This window comes from Peromyscus californicus, unplaced genomic scaffold (assembly GCF_007827085.1).
Source record: "Peromyscus californicus insignis strain IS unplaced genomic scaffold, ASM782708v3 Scaffold_17__1_contigs__length_78620276, whole genome shotgun sequence".
Classification (NCBI taxonomy): Eukaryota; Metazoa; Chordata; class Mammalia; order Rodentia; family Cricetidae; genus Peromyscus; species Peromyscus californicus.
This window is the reverse complement of record NW_026294469.1, coordinates 20,853,538-20,873,080: the sequence shown is the minus strand read 5'-3', so window position 1 is coordinate 20,873,080 and position 19,543 is coordinate 20,853,538. Positions and strand designations below refer to the sequence as shown.

At 35.9% G+C, this 19,543-nt stretch overlaps 1 protein-coding gene across 5 annotated transcripts in view; it reads left to right on the top strand.

Moving 5' to 3' along the window:
• Window positions 1-19,543, top strand: part of Rit2 (Ras like without CAAX 2) — a 320,403-nt gene that overhangs the window by 60,984 nt on the left and 239,876 nt on the right. For all 5 annotated transcript variants that reach the window (XR_008219063.1, XM_052741748.1, XM_052741746.1 and 2 more), the window contains exon 2: window positions 1,636-1,692. Coding sequence is in view for 4 of the 5 variants with exons in the window: in XM_052741745.1 (XP_052597705.1) it covers window positions 1,636-1,692 (57 nt within the window). In the remaining variant the exon portion in view is untranslated. The remainder of the gene's footprint in view (window positions 1-1,635; window positions 1,693-19,543) is intronic.

Here is a 19,543-nt window from a genome sequence, read left to right as displayed (position 1 = left end):
CAGAGGTGGAGTATTCTTGCTCCCTATGCAGGTATTAAATAGTACTTGTAATAACCTTAGAAATCAAAAGATAATGCCTTAGGAAAAAAGTTCTTTCTTTCATTTCTAACTTTTTGTATTAAGTTTACAGTCCATCACTCAACTTTTCTCATCAAATTTCCTCTCCACACATTTACATTCTGTCCATAAATCAATCAAAACAAGTTGTCACAGGGATGAATGATCACACCATGAAGCAGGACTTGTCCTCTGTTGCTGGTTTTTCTTAGTTTTCTTGAGAGCTGTTCGATTTACTGAAACAAGAACATTTCACTCAACAACGCACATACACACCATGTAAATAATTGTTTCTAAAACCATCAGTATATAGTTTGTTATCATCTACAGAAATGTAAACAAATGCAATTTCTTGTTACGGTTTCTTGAGGTGATCAGCAACTTGTAAAAGACATCTGTGTTTACAAAGCTCTGAAGGATCCTTTGTGGAAACTCACAGGATATCAGATGATATGAAGACCAAAATGGGGTTAGTTAAAGGGTTGTTGCTCTTTGATGGAGGAAGAGGGTGACATTTCATTTTCTTAAACTTGAAAATTTCACATTTTCTTTGGCTGTTGTCCCCTACCCAGTATGTTTGAGCCTGTGATCTTTTTACAAGACATTTTTCCTTTTCCTCTTGACATTTACTGCGGCTGCATTACAGACAAGGTTGGCAAATAACTAAGTTATGACACAGAATGCACGAGGAGGATTATGTAATGTTCGTAACCTTTCCTCCAAGATCTTCTCAGGCAAGTAAGTATCCATGAATTCTCTCTTCTCTCTCTTACCACTGTGGTGCCTGAGCATGTGGGAGACCCGATTGATGAAAGGATCCCACTCCTCTGTGAGAGTGAAGAGAGAATTCCTGGAAAGAACGCAGTTTAAAGAGGGATGAGACTCAGAACTGGAGCTGTAACAAAGGGAATCTAGACATACTGGAAAGGTGTTTCAGGGAAACTGGATACTTAGATTATTTGTATGGAGGATGAAAGAGGGGAAGGATCTAAAGATATCTTCAACATTGCAGCCTAAATAAGCTAAATGAATTTGTCCTAAGATATATGTTGAGACAGTTAGTCGCTTCAGCAAATAGATGTGTGTTCCTTCACGTCTGCTGAGACAGAGTGTGGTGATTTAATTTCAGTTTAGATGCCCTGAATCTTTCAAGTTGAGATACAGACTACCCAAGTTATCATTAGTTGTCCAATTTGACACCAGATTCTGACCGCTCAGCTGGTGACAGAGACGTAGATTCAGCCGGGATCATAAAACCCAGGGCCAAAAAGATTCCAGAAACTTCTTGACAACCACCAACTAACCAGAGCTGAGAGGCTCTGTCACTAGGTTATGTTCTTCTTATAACAGAGATTGAAATACAGTTAAGCTTTGAACATATTTGCTACAAATATATGGTATAGGCCTTTTTGTTTTTCATAACTATGTGTTATTACAATCATTATCATGTGTTAGCTAGTGCCATATAATTAATGTAGTCACTCATACAAGAGAGCTATTTATAAGGAAAGAGTAAAATGCAGAGCTATGTTGATGAATAATTTATAGGTAAGGGCTGACTGTGTTTTTCTTCTTCAGCAGTGACAATGCAGTTTATAAGCCACCAGTTCCCAGATTATCATGACCCCACAATTGGTAAGTAAAAGCTGCTTTTCTCATCTAGCTCAAATAGATACACTGTAAATAAGTGGTTTTTTAAAGCACTGTTGATAACGGTAGTGAATAAAAGTATAATTTGTTCTATCATCCAGCATATATACACATGAATATGTGTATGAATTTCTGAGTCATGAGAGTATTTGTTCTTCCTTCTCATAATGCACTTTCATATTTTATACTTTGTTCAAGTTTTTCTGGTAAATGATGGTTGAAATCCATTATGCTGATTTCTCGACTCACTAATGGATATTTTCCATTAGAAAAAAGTGAATTAAAAACCTTTGCTCTGAGTATTATAGCTGATGTGATTACACATACACTTGATCACATTTTCAGTCTCTGGTATCCTATTGTAGACTTAGTTACTTTTCTCAAGGATGCATTTGGAGAAGCATTTAAATCTAGGCATCCTTTCATGTAGCATCCTTGCTCGTAGATGAGGAAACGGAAACACAGTGAGTCAAAGTATGATTTGTGCCCCAGATCTAGCATGCTTAATCCCTCTACTGTAGTTTTATTCTCAGCATAACAGTAGAGAGACCCTGCTGTGAGGAGCGCGCTTTCTCCCTTGTTTGAAGCAAGAATGATGCCTTTAAAACTGCTTTACTCATTCAGAAAACTGCTTTAGAGAGAGTTGGAAATTCTCAAGCAGAGTCCACCATAAATGCATCAAGCTTAAGATCGCACTGAACCTTACTTCCCCGCAAGTGAGGGACAGAACTGCAGGGTTCCTTACATATGGCTTGCTGGCAGGGTGAAAGCCCTTTGCTCTCCATCATTGAGAGTTCTCTATTCCCATCACTCAGAGTTCTCTGTTCCCAGTCACTTCCCTTGCTTCCTCTCTCAGGATGAACAGTTTTTGTGCAGAAGTGAGATCTCCTAGTTTTTAATTTTTATTTTTTATTTTATTTTTTATTTTTTTTTATTTTTTTTTTTTTGAGACAGGGTTTCTCTGTGTAGCTTTGCGCCTTTCCTGGAACTCACTTGGTAGCCCAGGCTGGCCTCGAACTAACAGAGATCCGCCTGGCTCTGCCTCCCGAGTGCTGGGATTAATTATCAGGAAATTTTGACTTAAGGTCTTAATTAACACACAAAATTATCTTTTCGATAATACTCTTGTACTCCTTCCTGAAAATTCTACAGAATATGTGGATGAATGATGTTGCTGAAATAATCAAAATGAACTAGATTTATTTATTTCACCTAGATCTGGGTGCTTTGCCTGCATATATGCATGTGTACTCCATGCATGGCTGGTGCCCACAGAGGTCAAAAGAAGGCATTAGAAACCCTGGAACTGGAATCATGGGTTGTTGTGAACAACTACGTGCGTCTTAGAAAGTGAACCCTGATCCCCTGCAAGGCCAACAGTGCTCTTAACTGCAGAGCCATCTTTCCAGGCCCCGATATATTATTTTTAAGAAAGTCTATTAGTTTCTTATGATCTCCTCTTAGGTTAATTGAATTACTAAGATTTAAGTATAGCAAATTGACATACAGATGGATTCTCTAAGGAATTGAATTTTGTTTCGGAAATAATCACTTTGTGCAGTTTTTAGAGCTGATCAGCTTCAGTGATTGATTATTCTCTCAGCAGGTATTTTAAACATCTTAATTTGGGGGTGCTGTTAGCTTTTTGTCACTCACTTTCAATAACAGACAAGGAGAAATCTCTGGCTAAAAGCTCTGAGTCTTGCATATCGCTGGAAAACTCAGTAATATAATAGAGAATATGTGATATCACAAGTGCACTTTGTTATTCATTATATGTCATCTTTGTGTCCTGTATGTATTGATGTTGCATAAACTGGTCTCACATGTAAGTCCTTCACGTAAAATAGAATTTCTGGGATAAGGTAATAGATGTAAATACATTGTCAGTGTCTCCTTTACAAGGAATAGATGTGACATGTATGGTGATGACTTTTGCAGATAGACTGTGAGAACATCCATTTCTTGTGATTAGGCTACCTCAATATTCAGCGCTAACAGCTAAAAATATACTTTTATCTAGAAATAAACAAGGTAGTTAGTGTTGAAGGAGGTTGAAAATGGAAACAGCAGTTCATCGCTTTCAATTTGACTCTCCCACTGACTCATTTCTTGGCTTCTGTAATGGGATATTGGTTAACAATTTTCCATTGTTATCCTGATGGTAGAGGGTGAGAGGCTCAGATAATTTACTTTGTGTCTGTTCCAGCTGCTTAGCTATACTTTGGTTGATGGCTTAATGACATCTCCAGGGGAAAGTCATGTTAGTGTATCTTGAATATCTTATGAATTAGAGAAGAAGAACACCCATCATGGATACTTATCTCATAACTGAAAAGGGAAAGAAATATTTTCTGTGTTTATGTCATCATATTAACTGAGATTTCTGGGTATATTTTTCTGAAATAAGAGAAGAATTAGTATGCTGTTCTTTTTTGCCCTCACCTTCTACTTAGTATAGTCTTTCTTTCAAATGAATATCAAATTGAAATTTTTGGATTCTCTATAATACAAAAGTTAGGAATATTGGTTATTGCCAGTGTTGTTCTCAAAGGAAAGATTCTGCTCCATATCTACTGGTCACATATTCAAAGTTAGTAACCAGTGATTTCCATTTCTCAGGTTTATAGAAAATAGCTGTGGTATGAACATTTAAAGTTGGTTCAATTTTCTAATGGGAAAAGACTTCACGCAAGAAACACATTAGTAATAATAGAGCAGAAATAGCTAGGTTGAAGTTAAAGGGAACATCTCTAAAGATTTGACATAATTATAAACATAGCTTGATTTTCTTCATGGAATAATTATTTTAGAGATATTAAGAAGTAATATCCATATAAGACTCTCTTTTCTGAACTTTTGTGTTAGTAAATGGACATGCCACATAATTCAAATCTTTAGATATGACCATTGCATGTCAGCCATTGAGCAAAGTTTACATTTCTACTCTATAATACAACCTTTTTGACCCCCATAAATAAAAATCTAAATAGCGTAGCTTAAATCTTCAGGTATTTTCAATTCAGGAAGAGAAGTTAGGAGACATTAGAGGAACTTTTTTCCCTTTGAAGTCAGTCAGTGGTCTAGGCAAGCAGCACGATGCTGCACTGGAAGGATTTGGAAAGGATGGAGAAGTACAGTCTCCACTCCTCCAAGCTCTGCTTGCTATGAACTAGGTTCATGTGCCATACATTAGTCTCCAGGTGTCCACTCAACAGTTCAGACGTCCTTGTTCAAGAAGGCTTTTCAAGGAAATCTGGAATTCCTAGAAGATTATGAGAAAATAGTCTAGGATTGTTTGTTAAGATATGTTTCTTAATTGTAACTTGGATTTTAAAAGTCTTACTACACACAGTTATAATAGGATTTTAAAACAAGTTGTAGTTTTTTTCTCTTTTACTGAAATAAAAGACAAATTCTCTTAAAGCCAGAATATAAATATATATATCAAGCTTTTATTTGTAGACAAGGCATTTTAGTCCACATCACTGTTTATTGGTACCATCATGTGTTTTGAATTGTTTCTGTTCATGATTACTGTTACTTACTTGAAGACAGACATAAAACACCAGGAACTCAAGCACCTGACTTTACTAATTAACAAAGCTGAAAATTGAAAAATCTTAACTAGCTTTCCCTGGATAAAATAATAGGTGATAGTAGAACACTGAAGGACTTGTGTTTCCTGCACATACAGAGTATTTTGATTCTGAGTAAATGGTGCGTTAATCAGTGATTATCTCCCACTCCCCTGCCATCACAACAAGGTATAATATTAAACATGTTATATACTGAGCTCAAACAGAGTGGATGCCTTTTTAATGCTTCTGGAAAGGTGGGGAAGATAAAGAACAAATGAGATTATATGATGAGCTAATTAAATAGAAAATCATGAGGTATTGGGGAGTATATCACAGGACTTCAGGGTGGAAATATACTTTATTAAAAGACAAAATTCGACAATTTAAAGAATGAATTGGCTTTTGTTTTCTATCCATTCATGAATCAGCAAAGCCTCCTTTCTGAAAACTGCATAGGAACTCCTACTAACCAATGTCAGAGCAATAGCTTTGGCACTGATTGGACAGAAAAGTAGAATAGAAAAAATGCTGATTATGTAATGTCAAGTTATTTCATGCCACCTTTTTTGTAGGGTTAAAGCAGAGTTGATGTCCTTATACAAATATATTGATCGAGGTAGACAACTTTTCATGGCTAGTTATTGGCATGAAGAAAATTTCATTGAAAAATTTGAAATATTATGCAAATGTCATTGTTTTCCTGCTTTTTTTCTGACTCTTTTCATCCTCTTGATTTTCCTCTTTATTCAATATCAATATATTCATAAATTATTTTCCAGGCATTACACAAGCTACAGGAGTCAGCTCTGTAGAGAAATAGGCAAGAATTGTTTTTTATTAAGCTTCCTTACTTTGCTTTTTCCTCCCTATCTCTAAGCTGATTGTGTCTTTTTATCTGGAACCCTATTGTCCATTTCTTTCTCATTGCATTATGATGACTTGAGCTCATTATATTAATGCAGGACACAATTTAGTTAAGTTGGCCGTAAGGATCTATGCAATTCCTTTTTTTTTTTTCAGCTGCTTTTCTTGTGGAAGGAAAACAACTTGAATAAACCAGAATCAGTTGTGACAGAGTTATCCCAACTATTGTGGTATTTATTTGATTTTCACAGAACAGAAATTCATGAAACTAACTTTCTGGCTGTATTTATATCTTATTTTCAAGGAAGACACATTCTCATAGTTGAATAGATTGAAAACACTTTCCTTCTTTTAGCATTTTAGACCTTAATTTCAATTACATACCATGAACACTGCATAATATGCTCACCCAAAAGATTTATATTCTTTCTGAGCAACTGGCAAGGACTGTTACAAGCTCTATAGAAACATAATAAAATACCACACATAGAATATTCTTTCTAAATTACTTGCATGCTTCTCTAAATAAGGAGCTCATTTAAGTGGCAAAGTACTTTGATGGTAGGATCAGGGCATCCGAAGAGCACAGTAAATATTAATGTGCAAAGCACAACCATGAAAAAATAGTGCAATTAACCAGCATGGAGCAAATTTACTACACTGTTTATATGTCTCAGTATCTCTGGTAGAATAAAAACTTCCTAAAGTGGATGTAGAGAAATAGTATGGTTTGCATCACACTAAAATGTCCTACTTAGCATCTAAAATGTACACTAATAGATTCACTTCTTTGTGTTACTAGAAAATTCTTGTTAAAATGTAAATGCTCAGAGTCGGGGGGTAGGGCCTCAAGCCATGTAGAATCACTTACACATTAGCACAGATTAATGTATCTAATTATTTTAAAGAGGAAAACAGAACTGTGGTCTAGAAAGCACTACTGAAGAGATGTTTTTGAGGGCTGGAGAGAGTAGAATATAGTTACAATGGAAGGCTATGAAATAATTGTTGATGGAAATCAAGGTAAACTTGAAGGATTATGTAAATAATGACCTCTCCATATTTGAGCAGAGGTAGAGGGGAAAGGACATTCATATGGAACCCAGTAGATTGGAGATATAATTCTGTCTTCATGGAACTCCTCACTTGTTTGCCAAGCTCCAGGAAATCTGGCTTTCTTTCAGTTTAAGCGCACCTAGTAACCCTTTTCTGCCACCTCTCATTTATACGTGTTCCTGAAACTCGGAGTAACTTCTTTATTTCTTACCAAGCAAGCTTCAGTTCTATTTTGAGATCCAAGCATGGATGCAAACCCTTTAGAGAAGATGACTTTGAGTCTAGTGGTTACACAATGTCCACTTGCTCTCCATCTCTCTGTATAAACTGTTATTAGAAGTAGATATGGTTGACACCTCTTGGATTTCATATACCATTTTAACTTGGTATTTAAGATGCCAGGCTCTTTTTTTCCCCCCTGCAACGTCTTTATTTTAGTGTCTCTGACTTACCTTAGTTATCATCTTTTCATCTTGTATTTCTGAATTTCCATGCTTGTTTATCTACCTTCCAATTTAGCTTTCCTATTTAGAATTCTGGTGGCTTATGTTTCTGGTCACAAGTTCCCCTTAATTTTCCTTTACACTTGTGGTAAAAGCTGACATATTGACCAAATCCTGTGACATCCATGATGATGAAATAACAAGTCCACGATTTGATAAGGGCTTGGCTACAGCTCAATGGCAAGCAATCTGCCTAGCATTGTTAAGGCCTCTGTTTCAATCCACAAACTGAAAAATAAACAATGAAAAAGTCTTCAAGGACAGAATGCGTTGCCGCCTGATTTAATGCTTTGTTGTTGAACCTCCTTCATTTGATTTTATCCCCACTGGGCTCATTGTTCCTGGAGTGTGCCAGATGCTTGCTCATCTTGGCACGCTTGCGTTTGATCACCTTTTCTGGGAAAACACTTCAGTGTTTAGAGCTGACCTCATTACTTCTTCAAATATTTGCTTCAGGGTTTAAATGCTTCTTTTCAATCAACTTATACTAGCCATCACCATAACTACTGATAACATTGATCATCTGTTTTTTCATAGATGTGTGCACATCCACAAGTATACAGGTATATATTCGTTTATAAATATTTATCTAGGTTCTACAAGTGAGAGAACATATATAGTATTTGCCTTCGTGTGTCTGACTTATTGTTATTTGTTTCTTATAATATGTGCTACAGTCTTACTTAGCACTTTTCTAAATGTAGCACAATGTCTGAATTTATAACTAAAGACTCATGAAGTCCAGATCAGTTTCTGGTTCACAGAAGATGGGCCAAGAAATTGGGTGAGTGAATGGCAAAAGTGTTTACTGGCCCATCAACTTCAGTCAAGTTGGTATATAGCTCTGATCTTTCTCATCTATAAGAAGGAGGTGATGCTGTTATTTGTTTTGATAATTATGAGAAAAAATGTGGATGTAACTGCTTCACGCAGTGCTTGAGATGAAACGGATGCTTGACTTTCTCAGCAGAATTTAGTTGAACTGGAAAATAATAGTGAAATCAAAAGTCGTCAGGGAGAAGACACCTGTGCCTTATGCTCTTTGGGGAACTCTAAAGTATCCATCCATTGTAGACAAAAGGTAGCCTGAATATCACTTTATTGCCTTATATTTCTACCATTTCAGCTTGAAGACTGTAAAGTACTTATGATTACCATAAAGTTTCCCAGAGCCAAATTGTGAATGGAGAACAAATTATAATTGAAATTCCGCTTCTACTTGCTGTTTGAAGTCTCTTTTAGAAACCTGGATGTGAAGAGCATATCAACCATATGACAGCAATCTCATATGGAATATGAAAGATGCCTGGGAGATATTGAATCAGTTCAAGGAAATTAATAGAGCTGAAAGCTTAATCATGCCAGGCTGTGGATATGTGACACATCCTTCCAGATTGCAGTAGTCCTCCAATGAAGAATGTTTTACAATCTTCTTCGTGCCCCCAAAGAACAGGATTTAGATCAATCTGAGAATTAAAAGGACTCTTTCAGATTATTATGTGGTCACACAGTCATTGAAATTCCTAGGTAGCCATCTTTGATGACAACTATAATTAATTAAATTAAAATTACTGATGTAATACTAATTATAATTACTGTGGTCAGTCTACACACCTAAACAGACACATACCATTCTTTTATTTCACAGAGAAAAGCTTTGGAGGGATACTGTGGGGCTACAGCAGAAACACTCCTCAGCATTTTCTTTGTTTATTTGATGATTATAATTAGGGAACATTTGTTCTAAAGTCAAGTGGCTTGTAATTATATTTTGTCTGTTATTTCAGTAATTTCTTTTTAAGGGCATGGTTAGTTGTTCTATTGGCTCTTAATGAGCCAATTACATGAAGTTCGAATGAGAAAAAAAAATGTCCTTATAGTATGACCTACAAATTAGCTGATTAAAGTAAAGTGACAAAGACACTATTTAGATATATCGGAACAGCTCTAACCAGCTGTATATTTATTTACCTCCTCAAACTCACGCTCATGTTTTCAGATGGAAAATGTGAAATATTGTCTTTAGGAATATATTTAGAATTTGGTGTACATATTGAAATTCTCAAGCATTAGTAGATCGGTCATGTAGGTCATTTGCCCAGGTTTTATGCTCGGAAATTAGTAGGCTTGGTTCCGAATCTCTTTTGCTGACCTTGATTTCAGAGATTTTTGACTCTTGCCTTCAAATGTAGAGACTCTTTGAAGGGAATCTTTGTTAAGAACTATGAATGATTTGGATTAAAGTTTTTAATTTAATATTGTTATTGTAGATGCTCTGTCAGTTTGTTTCCAGGTAAAAAAAGAGAAAATATTCTGATATTCCACATAAAAGCTGTCCAGATCAGTATATATTTCTACAACATGAAAAGAAGACACATAGATAGACATTTAGAAATATTTGTTAAGGATAATCTAGATAAAAAAATTAATATGTCAATTGTCTGTGTTCTATGATTTGATGTTAATTGATTAAAGACAGTCCATAGTATGCATTCTCACACAAAAGGAAGTAGTTGTCTTTAACATGGGATGTTTTTCAGATGCAAACATTTAGATTTTGTAAGCTGAAATTTTTAAAGAGGAATAAAACAAAAATCAAAATATTTTATAATTTTATGTGCATCCTGTACAAACAGAGCATGCATGAAAGACAAGGAATGAATTTAACGTCAAAATAGCAGACTCCAAATGAGACATGTAATTTTCTGCTAGCCATTGGTTCACTATGAGCCTTTGTTTTCATGTATGTGAAATAGTGCTAAATGCATTTTCCTTAAAAATAAAGCAGAACTCTTCAAAGCTAAAATTAGCTATTCTGAAGATTGTTTGAAAAAAAACTGTCAAGAACAACCTCTATATAAACAGCTATTTTCATACAATATAAAATGTAGCAAGCATGGGGGCCTGCAAGGGTCTGCACCAGGTCCCAGGGTATATGTTACTGCTGTTAGCTTGGTATTTTTGTGACACTCATAACAGTGGGAGTGGGTATCTCTAACTCTTTGCCTACTTTTGAGACTTTTTTTCCCCTTCTATTGCGTTGCCTTCTCCAGCCTAGGGATGAGGGCTTTTGCCTTGTTTTATTGAATCTGTCCTGTTTGGCTATCATTTCTTTGAGGACTACTCATTCTGAAGAGGAAACCAAGGGGGAGTGAGTCTGAGAGAGAGGGGAGATGAGGAAGGACACTAGGAGGAGTGGGGGGAGGGGAAACTGTACTAGGGATGTATTATATGTGAGAAGAATCTGTTTTCAATAGAAAAGAAAATGTTTTAATATTTTAAATGTCCCATTCTTATTACTCAAGTAACATAATAAGAATCAATTCTTCTAGAAATATTTTCCAACAAAATGGACATAGGTAATTTGTTGAGCCATTTGGTGATAGAGTCAAGTTATATACAAGAGAAATCAGTATATTTTCATACTTACTTGGCTGTTATAATATTTTATTTTAAATAATGCCTTCACTATTTAAGAACTGAATATCAGCATTTTAAAAAACAACATTTCACACTGGAATGGTGTATGCGACTGACTGTACTACCATTTCTAGACAGTAGAGGCAAGGGGACAAAAAGTCCAAGGCCAGTCTAGGACTACACAAAGATGATGACCTAAAGAAATATGCCCATTAATAATAACCACAACAAAGAAATGATTATTTATTTATAAGCATCCTTTCATGCTCACACATCAAGGAAGAAGGAAGCATTTTTAGTCTGATACAAGTTGATGACCTGAGATCTCTCCAGATGTTGATCCCATAGCGGGAAGGCAGAGGCTAAAATTATTGGCTGGTGGTTGTGCTTTTCATTTGACCTTGGTAGACTGTCATGTTTTGTATTTGCCGCTTTCTCCTTTTTAAACGGATTTCCAGTTTTTTGTTTTCATTGAGTTATTCCTTTATCTCTTCTCATTAGTTTTTTTTTTTGTGTGTGTGTGTGGTGCAGTGTTGTTTTCCACTTCTCCACTTTCTTCAAGCTATTCTCCTCTGGTGTCTACCTCAAATAATTTAAGAAACATTATCATGTTCAAATCCAAGGGACATTCACCAGTCATGCTTTGCTGAGCTCCTAAGGGGTAGTCAAGAATGTTGATCATGCCACTATGGTGAGAAGTGCTAATTCCATATGTTATCAACACCAGTTCACTGGGTCATTATTTTCAGGCCTCCGTGATGCTCTTGAGGTTTATTGTGCCTTTTCTAGACAGCACATCTAAGCATCATTGAAAGATCTATTACAGACATTTTTCGCCCTGACACTCCTTCCAATCTCAGCTACCATCAATATTCTCTCTCTCTTTTTTTTGTGGCAATGAAGATTAAACCCCTTTCATGTTAAGTAAGCACTCATCACTTAGCTACATCCTTAATGCCTATCACCACACATTTAATTGCCATAGGTAAGTCTACGGCACCAGTTTATATATCTTGTGTATGTTAAAATAGCTGTTGGATTATCTTTGTTTTACTTCTACACTTACATACTGCTACCTACTTGAAATTTATATTTGGTTGTTTGAAACATCTTATATTTTATCTTTCCAGGTTAATTTCAGAGCTCAAACCTACCAAATTCTTCTCTTGTACTATGTTTTACCTGCATACATGTCACTCTTGTCCATCTGGAAATCCAAACCCCAAAGCTAGTCATCATCTTCAACTTCTATTTTCTCTATAGTCATTCCTGTAGGTGGAGTTTTCCTGTCCTGGCAGCTGTTTCCAAATTACCACATAGAGGTTTATATTAATTGTAAATGTTCTGCCAATAGCTCAGGCTTGTTATTAGCTAACTTACATTTAAATTAATCCGTATTTCTTATCTATTCTGCCATGTGGCTTGGTACCTTTTCTTAGTACAGCATGTCCATCTTGCTTCTCCCTGAGTCCCTTGCAACTCCTCAGACTCTGCCCTTCTTAATCTCATCATTCTCAGTTTGGTTTTCCTGCCTAACTTTATCCTATCCAGCTATTGGTCAGTCAGCTTGTTTATTAAACCAATCATAGCAACATATATGCACACAGTATACAGAAGTATTATTCCATAGCACATTCCATCTTTGACCTATTGCTGTGTGCCTTTTTTTCTGCAGAGACTAAAGCAAATGTCTAAGACTCCAGATAGGACACCAAAGAAATGATTGCATTTATGTCTAACTTAGTGATCCAGCTTGTTTATTAGGGTCACTTACAGTGCTACAGCTCAGGTGCCATTTAGAGGATCATGAGTGACCTAAAGGTTCCTACATCACAAAAATTCACCTTACCATGGCTATTACTCATAGAAGCTACATCTGTGAAGCTTCCCACATAACTTTCAGGCAGTTTGAAGACTGATCAAATTGATACTGATTATAACCTTGGTGAAGAACCTTGTGAATCTTGTGACTTTCAGGTGTTTCTGAACTTTGTAACTTTAATTAAGTTCTGGGTCTTGTATGTTTAATTTACTTCCCGAGTCTTGTAAGCCTTTCCTCCTTCTGGGAGGGAATGCTTCAATTCAGAGGAAATAGCTATGCAACACCTGTTAATTCTGTTTCTGTTTCCTAAACATCCTTCAGATACATGTTCATTTCACGACTGCAACAGAACAGTTCACAGTAGAGATAACCTCATATAATGATATTCCTGAGACAATGTATATATCAGCATCATGGAAGAATCTCCATATTAAGGTTCATTATCATACCCATGTTATCCATACTTTTAAAAGAGTTATATTGTGAAGAACACAACCCTAAACATGATTACATGTTTGGACCGATTTTGCAAAGCACTTGCAGAATGTGTGTGTGTGTGTGTGTGTGTGTGTGTGTGTGTATGTGTGTGTATGTGCATGTGTGTGTTGGTTTTTCAAGACAGCATTTCTCTGTGTAGTCCTGGCTGTCATGGAACTCACTGTGTAGACCAGGCTGGCCTTGAACTCAGAGATCCACCTGCCTCTGCCTCTCGAGTGCTGGGATCAAATGCATGTGCCACCATTGCCCAACTTTTATATATTTTTAAAATCTACTTCTACATTCAGTAAATGTTTGTGAAATTCATCAGAATTATCATATGTACCCAAAAGGTTTATAATCTTTGTTTTTTAATGGTATAATGCTATCTATACAGCATAATACACATTTTATTGTTATTTGTATATATGGTGTTCAGTTGAATTTCTTCCATTTAATCAAAGTATATTCCTTACTCATAGATTAACCCACCAATATTTTTTTGAAAACTGTTAGACTATTTAGGCTTTTTCCTGAAAAAAAAAAAAAAGCACTTTTTTGGTCTTTATCACTCTTTGTGTTTTTATCTTTGTTCATATTTCTTCTTTTCTTTCAGATATTGCTGCTGGGAGCCTTTTCCCTCCTTGGAGATTATTGTGTTAAAATATTTGTCTAATTTTAATTATTTCCAAACATTTGGGAGAGATTCTTCCACTTTTTTGTTTGTTTTTTTCGAGACAGGGTTTCTCTGTGTAGCTTTGGTGCCTTTCCTGGAACTCACTCTGTATCCCAGGCTGGCCTTGAACTCACAGAGATCCACCTGCCTCTGCCTCCTGAGTGCTGGGATTAAATGTGTGTGCCACCACCGCCTGGCAGATTCTTCCACCTTTAAAAAAACAGTTCCTGAAACCTTTTGAGAATTCATATACGGTCAGTGTTCATTAACGTGTGTGTGTGTGTGTGTGTGTGTGTGTGTGTGTGTGTGTGTGTGTGTGTGTGTGTATGCGTGCACCCTCCCCCCCCCTCCGGCTTGGTAATTATCTCCTTGGTAATTAGGAGGAAGATAACTTGTCCTGCTAATTATACTATTAATGTATTAATTTCAGTGGGCACTTGTCCCTTTGCTTTGCATGTAAACTTTGATTTTACTAAATTCAAGTCCCTTTGCCCCAAATGATGGTCTTCGATAAGATGATTTTTGAATGTGAATTCTATTTTCATGCTTCTCTTCCGCTCTAGCTCAGTCCTCTCTGCTCAGGTTAATGAGCACGAACTTTTGCTTCAGCAGCTCAGCTTGCATTCCCAGGAATGCATTCACAGACATGGTTTCTTCTGGATCTGGAACAATCCTGTGTTTCCTAATTTTTTTTTTCTGTTGGAAGTACACAACTCCTGTTTGAGCTCAGGCATAAATATTAATTTTAATAAGTTTGTCTGTAGATAAAAGTTCAGCATCCTCTCCTCTGGTCATTAGAAACCACAAAGGCAGTAAAATGATCCTGATACAATATTAAATGGCATTAGGACAGTGAAGATTAATGAGAGTTTCCTATTCATCATGAACATATAGGCCACACAGATAACTGTGTCTCATGTTTACATTACTTAAAGAAATCACTGTGTGCGAACTTGCACTTCCACAGCAGTTTGTAAACAAAGGCGCCCACTCAGTCTCCTCCCTTCAAAATGATCATTTCTACAGAGTTATCATTGTAGCGAGGTCACAGCCATCAAAACTGTACACATTCGGGTAGTACGTGGGAGACATAATCAGTTGAAGGAAATTTAACGTTTGGAAAAAGAAGATGATTTAAGTGAAGGGTATGGACAAAATTCTCTGGAAGTAAGTCCTATGTGCAAACTTTTAAAATGACTTCCAGTTCATTGACACTAGGATTTGGTGACAGACATTTAAAGACATGTGTATTCTAGAAAAATATTAGATAAACATGCAGCCTCTTCACGAGAGGACTTATTTTCTTCTCCAAATTGTCTAAGCATATCATGTTGGTGGTCTTTGGATACCAAAGTTATTTAAGTAACAAAATGTGCCTATTTGCCTCCTCAGAGTCAGGTATTATAATAATCACTGACTTACATCATACATGTGATGGGTTTGATGAGCTTTTGAAAAGGCCTGCTAGAAATTAGCTTGGCCTTTTTCATCATGTTATTCAAGTGCCTGTTTTTTATTTATATTTGAGCTAATACATGGCGTTTATATTTACAGATGACAGTGGAAAGGGCATAAGAAACAAAGCAAATATGAGGAATGTAAATAAAACCTGAAAGCTAGCGATCACAGGCATACAAATGCTACCATTTGTATTTCTGTAAATTTAACTGAAGTATGAAAATTATCATTTTTTAAATCCTCAGACATGTAATCTATAAATCTTTAGGAATAAATGTTCTCAGCTATATTTTAAACAAAGCTGTTCTATTACAATCAATTCAGGTTTAGAATACAGCTTTGAGGACTTCACATATAGAAATTACATTTACCATTTGAAAAATACTGTGGCTTTGATTTATAGGAGCTGAGAAATGCATGCAGTATCTGAAAGTTACGGGGTATTTTCTCAGTGTTCTCTAAGCCAATAAGCTTAAAACAAATCATCTTGACCTTTGCACAATGAAGCTCTGGCCACTGTGATTTATACCCTTAGGTCAAAAGAGCTGCAATGATAAATGAGGTGAGCAGTGAAGAATGCTGCATTTTGATATTAACCCTGTTCACAACCCTGTAGGTACAGACAGATGCTCCTCATAATGCTGCCCTAGGATTATCTGGGCTGAGTTAAACATAAGTGAAGGAACTATAATTATCCACTCAGTAATTTTAGGAATACCAAAAAAGGTATTCCAACAATTTATGTCTTTTCATTTGAAATGTATCCAATGTTTGAATATTTAAATAGCAAAAAATTGGTGTTCTCCTCTACAACAAAAAAATAAGATTTATGTGAAATTAATACCATCTTTTAAATATTGCAAGAAAATATTGCCATGTTTAGTTTTTTTTTTTAATGTCAGAAAGCAAAACCAATCCTGTTAGGTGAAGCTTTTCTAGAAAGTGCCAGGAGTTCATGAACCTAGAGTAAAGTTGAAACAAATCTAGAAGAAATAGACTGGCTAAGAGCTGGGGATGTGTCAATAGAGAGAACAGATTCAAATTCACATTGATGGACTAGAATGTAAAGTTTTTCTGTTAGGTGTAGGATTATTTTGTTTTCAGGATTAAAAATTCTTGTTTGAATAATTTTAAACTCTGTTATTTCTTTGTCCTCAAGTTTTCCTCAGTCTAAATGTATCTGAGATATAGTAGCTCATGCAATCAGTTCTAGAGAAATGCACACACACACACACACACACATACACACACACACACACACACACACACACACACACACACACACACACACACACACCAGTTCTTTCTCTTGTTTGGGATAGAGCAACCAGAATGATATCCCTGTCCAAAACACTGCTGGCTGATATCTTCAGTTTCATAATTGCCTGTCTCTCTAAGTTTTACCTGGATCATGTCCACTTATACCCCTCCATATTATTCTCCTGCCAGGATCAGCTATGTCTCTTCCTTAGACCCACCACTGTGTCTTATCCAGACTCTGGTGCACCTGCCCATCAATTATTTCATCTGGCCAGAAAACCCTCCACATCACGTGACTGACTCCTCATCATTCAGGCATCAGCTTAATGTCATCTCTATAGAGTCAGTTACTTCATTATGCCACCATTTCAGATTTCTCTGGGTAGTGCTTACCAATATTTAGTATTTTTCTGGGCATTGTCTTTCATAGGACTGAGAACTGTTACCTGTTTCTTTGTTGTTTTTGGTACTCCGAGTTGTATCTTAATAGCAATCGTGGGGAGGGCAATTATTCTTCCACATTTTTCATTAAATTATAGTGTTGAGCGTGGGATAGCTTATTTATTTATTTGTTTGTTTGTGATCCTAAAGACTGTGTGCTAGCACTGAACACGTTAAACACTGTGTGCTAGCACTGAACACGTTAAACACTGTGTGCTAGCACTGAACACGTTAAACACTGTGTGCTAGCACTGAACACGTTTTATTAACCTAGGTTGTCCTTGAACTAGCAAACCTCTTACTTCAGCCTCTCAAGTAGTTGGAACTTAGGCGTGGAAAAACTTTGGAGTTCAATTACTTTGTTTATTTCTTCCATTATATTCCCATAAAACTCATCCATGGCCACATGATGGTATATGGGATGTGTGAACATGGACACATTCTAAATTAAAAGGTCTCAATTTCATCACGTAAATTGGGTTGCTTTCTACAATATAATTTGACCTAAGATGCCCAATGACTGTCTTTCTTTTGTGAAATAAAAACACAGACTGGTGTCTCTGTCAGAAATATATCTATTTTAAAAAGAAACTTTGTTTTAAAGAATTTATCATTATTAATAATTGGAACCTGAAAAAATTTTGACAATGAAATAAATTAACACAAGAAAAAATAAAGCCCATTAAATTGAGATAGGTATGTCAGAAAAACACAGAGCAAAATTTTCATATCAAGGCTGGATGTCCAATGAGTTAAATTTTGCAAAGTTCAATTAAACTGTAAGAAGTAAAAATACAGTGTTGAATAATCCATAAAGCCCCCTTCTTCATTAAAAAGTCAATTTTACACTCATTTATCCTCATAAAAGATTGCTACCTAATTCAAGTTCTAAAATATAGCTTCATTATTTTAAGAATTTCTTTACAAAATCTATAGTGTTTCTTCAGGGATTTTCGATGAAGACTGTGGAGAGCAAATATTGCATGTGATAAATATGGAATACAGAATAGCTGAAACCTTGGTTTGTGGAATGAAGGGAAATGCTTGCTGATTCACATTTTAACAATTAATTATGCTCACTGATGGAAAACAATTTCCAAATTGCAGCGGATGTGATTGTTTTCTGGAGCAAATGAACAAGTCTAATTTATACTGTGTACACCACTTGGCAATAGCTGGCATTGTTAATTGAGTCTGGTGGCAGGAATAAGGGAAGTACAACAGACGTGATAAAACTGGACATTCTCCAAGACGCTCATTAATCATGTGACTAATCTGAAAATGAATGCATTATGCAAATTATAGTTTAAAGAGGCTCCCTGGTTTGGAGAGATACCAGCGTGTGAAATTGTGTGCAGTCTAAACATTGAACCATGCGGGGGCCTGGGATGTGTCAATGTCATGCTTTAATTGGAATATGGTAGTGGGTGGAGCATGTTTTAGAATTAAACATAAATTCCATAAGATTTGGAGTGATTAAAATGACATCCAATGATGCAGAAAAGCACTTCTGAAATTGTCTTCAATAAGGCCATGGAAATATTCAGTCTGTTCCATGAAGTGGGGATGGGCCATAAAAATATTCAAGTGGCCTAGTTTCTCTAAATGCTATCACAGAACAATTTTGCCTAAAACTTCCTCTTTAATACTTCAGTCATATTGAAACTGGAGGCATCTACCTCTGTGAAGGATGCCTGCTTCTTTCTAGACTTGAACAGGGGAAATGAGTCTAGTAGCCAGTTCTGTCTTGTCTTAAATGATTCACTCAGTTTTGGTCAGGTCTACTTGTTGAAAACTACAGCTGACATTTTCTTTTATTAATCTTTCTTCTTTAAATTAAGGATGCATTTAAAAAATTAAATATTTGTGACTGGCTTAGATATATTCAATCAATCTTTTCCGTGTTGATGTGGGGAATTGGAATGTTTTAGGTATATTCACATAAACATGAGTTTATTTACTGGCATTCCAATATTGATAAATTGGTTTCTATTTCACATTTTGGAATGAACCCGAATTTTAAAAATTATCACTTTGAAGAACCTTTGGAGTGGTCGTCGGTACCACATTACCTATCAGTTATTAATGATTTGGCTGCTAATCAAGTATCCTATTTAATGTGTAGCACTCTCTAGAAAGGTAAGCATGGCTCTCCATGTATTCAACCAGTTAGGAAAGAAGTTTATGAAGCTCGGAGAATCTCCTTGTCTTTTGTTTTTGTACTCATAGGAAGAAGTATCATGACACTATTTGATCAAATCTGGTGGATTGTTGCATA